The sequence below is a fragment of the Priapulus caudatus genome, unplaced genomic scaffold (assembly GCF_000485595.1).
Source record: "Priapulus caudatus unplaced genomic scaffold, Priapulus_caudatus-5.0.1 Scaffold386, whole genome shotgun sequence".
Lineage (NCBI taxonomy): Eukaryota > Metazoa > Priapulida > Priapulimorpha > Priapulimorphida > Priapulidae > Priapulus > Priapulus caudatus.
In genome coordinates this window covers 58,430-64,370 of record NW_014577447.1, presented here as the reverse complement: position 1 = coordinate 64,370, position 5,941 = coordinate 58,430, and the positions used below count along the sequence as shown (strand labels likewise).

At 42.6% G+C, this 5,941-nt stretch overlaps 1 protein-coding gene and 1 long non-coding RNA gene across 2 annotated transcripts in view; both read right to left on the bottom strand.

Moving 5' to 3' along the window:
- Nucleotides 1-551, bottom strand: part of LOC106809806 (adhesion G protein-coupled receptor B2-like) — a 5,291-nt gene extending 4,740 nt beyond the window's left edge. Inside the window, exons 1-2 of the mRNA XM_014813013.1 lie at nt 547-551; nt 379-497 (exon numbers count right to left, since the gene is read on the bottom strand). Of these exons, the coding sequence (XP_014668499.1) occupies nt 379-497; nt 547-551 (124 nt within the window). The remainder of the gene's footprint in view (nt 1-378; nt 498-546) is intronic.
- Nucleotides 552-3,902: 3,351 nt separating this feature from the next.
- On the bottom strand, nt 3,903-5,091 carry LOC106809813. Its single transcript, XR_001393915.1, has 3 exons — nt 5,041-5,091; nt 4,295-4,357; nt 3,903-3,963 (listed from the first exon to the last, which is right to left on the bottom strand). It is a non-coding gene; the product is annotated as an uncharacterized LOC106809813 (long non-coding RNA).
- Between the last annotated feature and the right edge of the window lie 850 nt (nt 5,092-5,941).

Genomic DNA, 5,941 nt, shown 5'->3' with positions numbered 1-5,941 from the left:
GTAGTTAGTGAATCGGGAAACCATGTAGCTATTGTTCATAGCAACAAAAGAGTGCTTGATAATTACTGACTTTATGTTGACTTGTATATATATGTGCGCGCGCGCGCGCGCGTGTGTGTGTGTGTGTGTGTGTGTGTGTGTGTGAGTGGGTGATATCGCCAGTTTGATCATATTATGTTTCGAGGACACATCGTCATGCGACAATACGCGGTGCAAAGCAAGCCAAATATTATTCCAGGGGGAAATATGACCCGCTGTCAGTGTGTTACAGAGCGCTAATGCACGGACCCTTCCTTTAAACCGTTTGGGTCGCGGCTCGCGACACGCGAGAAAGAATCATTCATTCAACTCAGGGAGTATTTTTTAATTAGCACCCACCCGCACCCAGGTTTACCTGATTGCTAACTTTGTCGATGCCCACGAGAAACGAGAAGGTGGCGAGAAACAGGCTGAGGCAGAGGTTGAGCAGCAGTATGGTCCGCGGCGACCGCAAACTCCTGTAAACGTAGACGTCACACAGCGGCTATATCATATTATGTGTCTGACATCATGAATGCGAGAGTGAATGATGAGAGATGAAGAGATGAGGGATGAGTGATGAGAGATGAGAGTGAATGTGAGTGATGAATGAGAATGAATGATGCGTGTGCGCGCGAGCTTCGATGAAATCATGCTTACCTCCACAGTAGAAGGTAAACTAGGATCGTAGCCGCGAGCGAGATCGTAGAGCTGATGTGACCTAGGCGAGATATTGTGTCAAGTGCAGCATTCCTATCCTGAAACTAGAGGGACATGCTCGTATATGTATAACAGGACCGGGAATAAACTTGGGACAATGTGCATAGGCGCAGAAGTAGAACTTTGACTAAATTTTAAGTTGATTATGCGCATTATTTGGAAATTAAACGCAGACGTAAACAGATTCCTTGAGCACTTGTTGACTCTACTTGTTCCCCTAAAAATGGAAAAAGATTTCGAGCCTCGGTAAAAAATGTTCACGACCGCGTTCCGAGTTTCTTAGATCCCCATAAAATCAAGTGCACTTACGTCGTACGGCGTCACCCTCATAATGAGTGCGAAGTTAGTCAAGTGGTCGAACCGACAAACAGTTGAATATTTGCTTGACGTCATAGCTTTACCTCCCATCGTCGACCAACCTCCGTCATCTGAGGCATTTCTGTGGTGAAATAATCATGCTATCTATTTGTTAGAAAGCAAGAGTCAGGCGGAAAGCGGGAATAATACATATGATAAAGCGCCTACATCGGAAACAAATTAAATAATGTCCAGTAATATATTCATCGAATATATAGAAGCCTGGTACCAATAGGCCACACGCATGCACACACGCACGTACACACATACGCGCGCGCACCCACGAGTAGAATTTGTACTCACGTGAGATTGAAATCCCAATAGACGCACATCGGCACGTAGGTGCTGTTTGACTTAAACATGGAATAGAAAACAATAAGGTTGCAATCGTTGTAAAAAATATAAAACGTTACGCTCAAATCGTATAATGTAATCTATCATACATAGTCAAGAATACCTTATTCCCAAAACAATATACTTATAACACCGTAGCGTATGCGTACAGAAAGGTACGAAATTATACCATACTGATTTCAATCACTACACTATATAGATGTTATTTAATTATAGCCATTTTATTCAAGCAAAGTCCGTAAGTCTAGTTAATGGGTGTAGTACTTGCTGCGGATTAACATCTCACAGCAGCTGGCACGGCGCCATATGATCCGACCGTATCGGATTGATATGATCCGATCGATATGATCCGACCGTATGTATCGGTATTAGGCGCATGAATTCTGCTCGAATAATCCGAGTGTCGATAAGCTAGTTGTGTACGGTTCAATGCGCAGTAGAGCACTAGTTCACGGAGTCTCTCTAGTCGTTCGTACCGAAGTCTCCAGATGCTCAAAGCTAAGAGACAGTGGCGCCGCCAGACGTCGCTCATCGAGGCCGGAATTGATCGTGACGTCAGCGACGATTGAGTTTATGATAAGCTTCGGCGAACTCGACTCGTCCTGGCTAAAATAATGAGGTTACCTTTACCAATCACGTATCGTTAATATTACGAAACAAGCGTTTTTTCGATAATCCTATAAAGATATGCCGTTAATAGGAGCTTCCTAAACTGTTTTCTTGCCAAACATACCAAACATCGAGCAACTAGATTAATTATCTAGTTGATGTATCTTTAAAATACGCAGCCGTGTGTGCACTCACACATTCGATATCCTGTACGTATGAGCGAATGTAGTTGAAGGGAAATTCGACGATAACTTCTCGCTACATATATAAGTTATAGTTGTACGTTATAATCTCAGTATTTGCGAATTACAGCGCATTGCTGACACGTTAAGACTCACCTGACCCCTAGGATGGCCTGGAGGTGCTGATAGAACACGCTGGAAATGCTAACGTTTCCGAAGGCCACTGTAAATCAATGTCTAGCATCAAGCATCAAGCATAATGAGTATTATATTATAGATAAATAAATAGCTATGACTATATTATATTATAAATATATAGTAGAAAGTTTTGCAGATGCTTTTGTATGTTACGATATTACGATTGAGATTTATTCCTGCGTAGAGGCCTATCAAGGTATAAAATCTTGGGCTAGGACTTACCTACCTGGAGATATTTGTACCCCCCCCCACACACACACCATACCACACCACACAGACGTCCACACGCATGCGCGCGCGCGCGCGCACACACACACACACACACACCACACCACACACCACACACGCCACAGCACAGACAGACAGACACATCACACATCACACAACTCACGACACACACCACACACACACACACACACACACACACACACACACACACACACACACACACACACACACACACACACACACACACACGCTGTCATGAGCGTTTAGTAGCGTATTATTACTGCTGCGTAAAATAACATTGACCACGATTTAGACGTATGAAGATAAATACAAAGAGGCGTAAACACGCACGCCCGCTCACCCACGCACCCACGCACAAACACACACACGCGCGCGCGCTTGCCTGCACACGCGAGAAAACAGCGAAACGAACAACATGTTAGAAATATGCATAAATAACAAGTGTAATAGACATTTTCAGACATACTGTGAGGTCGTATCGCGTCTGCCGGGAGGAAAACGCGGGCGCCAGCCACCAGCAACCATGGCGGCAGGTCAGCACCATCCTCGCTACCGGTAAAAGCTACATAGTCCTCTGCTGATTCTTCTGTTTGAACCTCAGCGTGGACGACTGCAGATACAACACACAAATGTATGTATATATATATATATATATATATAACTGTAGATCTGGTGCGCCCTCGCCTGATGCGGACGATTGGATCGAAAATTATGGACTTGTTAATATACTTTGATGTCATATGCAGAATCCGCACAAAAACGAATTTGAATTTTGAATTTCAAAATATTGTGTTTTATACTGAAATTTCTCTGGAAAATGTGTGACTGAGGTAATCCTGTGTTATAAGCGATTTCACGTTATATCGAGTCGGGTTTGTCGGGTTTACAATAGGCCTATATGATTATATATATATGGATAAAAGTATTGATGAATGGATGAGTGGATGTTGGATTCGTAGGTAGATGGGTGAATTAGTAGGCGAAAGTTAGATTGTTGGAAATTTGATTTAATAATACGCCTGCTTTATAAAAAAGCATCTATTAAATGAGAAGGATCTCTCTTGAAAGAATGATTATCTATATATTTAATTAATAAAGCCTTAATATATATATGTGTATATGTATATATATATATAGTACTACAAACTGGGATACACGTACCTATATTCTCAGATATGAGCAGCGAGCGTTCACCAGGTCTCAGCCAATTAGCCACGTATCCAGCGTACCTTCCTACGGAAGTCATGAGTCTTGACACGCCATGTCCGCCACTAAACTACATTGTAGGAAAATCGCACGATGAAATGTTACTTAGTTTAGCCGGATGGGCGTTTACTCGGTAATAGCGTGAATATAATTATGGTCGAAAATGTCAAGTGTACAACATGCTACGTACTAATATTGAGATTAAAAATATATAGTTCTTAAAATATTATAATTTAATTGCAAGCATTTTGAAGACTGTCTTTCTCGTGGCTGTGGTTCAATAAAGCTCTTAAAATTTAGTTACTCGTTCTGTTTGTGATTTATTGACTGGCTAACGGTCGCATTTACTCTATTTGCGATAACTATGTAAGTATTCTGATCTATTCCTGTTCCTACATTACCTCTGCTAAATTCTGCCACATGTCCTTGAACAGCAATAGATTACTGCTCACATTAAGGAAATCCTATAAAAAAATATACGTACTATATTATTTGTTTTCAAGCAAACTCAAGAGTTGTATCCAAAATAATTATTATGATAATGCTAATTGCAGTTATATTAATAATATAAAGCCAAGTTGAATTCTTAAACTTTGTAGACCTTAAATTCGTAAAGAATCATCTCAAAACTTTAAATAAAGAATTGAAACTGATTAACTCGAAGCTACAAATAATTAACACAAAAATACAAACTATTGAAATATGTTTGTATAAATACTAATGAAAAAATTCATCGAAATATCCCCCGTGTGTACGAAAACCTCGTCCTATAGATCAGCCATTGGTGTTTAAAGATATAGTAGTCGCGATTTCTAGGACCGCCGAGATCAACGGTTGCTGGCTACTCGTCTAGGGTCACCCATAGGCTAGTTCTGAAATGAGCCATCTGGGGGGGGGGATACGCCAGCGAGGAGGTATGGGAAAGCCCTGTAAGGTTCCTGAACGAACGGGGAATGGGGTCGGCCGTGCATTCAAGTGTTTCAGCAGGAAGTTTCTGGTTTCTATAGGCCACTGAATTTGGGAAACTGCAGGTAAAATAATCATAAATGGCTGTTTCGCGTTTTTCACTCGCGTTCTGGTATTTATTCTTGGACATGGGTACGTGGCCGTGATGCTGTCCTCCGTCAGCGTGACTGCTACTACGTACCTGCTCCGCCTTCAGTTTGTTCACCATCCAGTAATCTAACAATCCGTCTGAAACGTCGCTCAGCACGGCGACGTCACCTGACGTCGCTGCTGACGCAGAGAACACGTTGAGACTGGTCAACAGCATGTTGACGGCGACGCTGGCTGTGTCACCGGTTGCGTCACTGAACTCCTTTGTGATTAGATAGTTTGTAGCTTGCGTCAGCTGGAGTATTTCCGGTGAGAAGCAGCTCGTCTGGTCGACGGGAGACCAGCGCGCTGTACCGGAAGCTGTAGCTTCGCAAATTCTGCGCGCGGTGCCTGCGGGAATAAAAGGGAAATCCGGTACAAAAGAGAAGAGAAGAAAAGAGACGAGAAGAGAAGAGAAGAGAAGGAGAAGAGAAGAGAAGGGAAGAGAAGAGAAGAGAAGAGAAGAGAAGAGAAGAGAAGCGAAGAGAGGAGTGGGAGAAAACACATTTCTTTCAAACGAAATGTTGCGTGAACAAACAACTGGTATAATATCGCGGCAGACGAGATGGGATCGATAATAGCGTATACGTTCAAATCGTAAATTATAAGCCTGTTTAGGCGCGTTACCAATAGTGCCACCTGTGCATGGCTGGATGTCGACGTCGCCTGATGCCTGCGTCATCCACTTGGTGCCATGCTCGTCTGTCTCGGAACTACACCACTGCGTCGTATCTGAAATGTACGCCGAATGGTTCAGCAGAGCTCCATAAATGCTGTACTATATATTTGTATATACATATATATCTGTATTTGTTGCATATATGTACGTGTGTGTGTGTATGTGTGTGTGTGTGTGTGTGTGTGTGTGTGTGTGTGTGTGTGTGTGTGTGTGTGTGTGTGTGTGTGTGTGTGTGTGTGTGTGTGTGTGTGTGTGTGTGTGTGTGTGTGTGTGT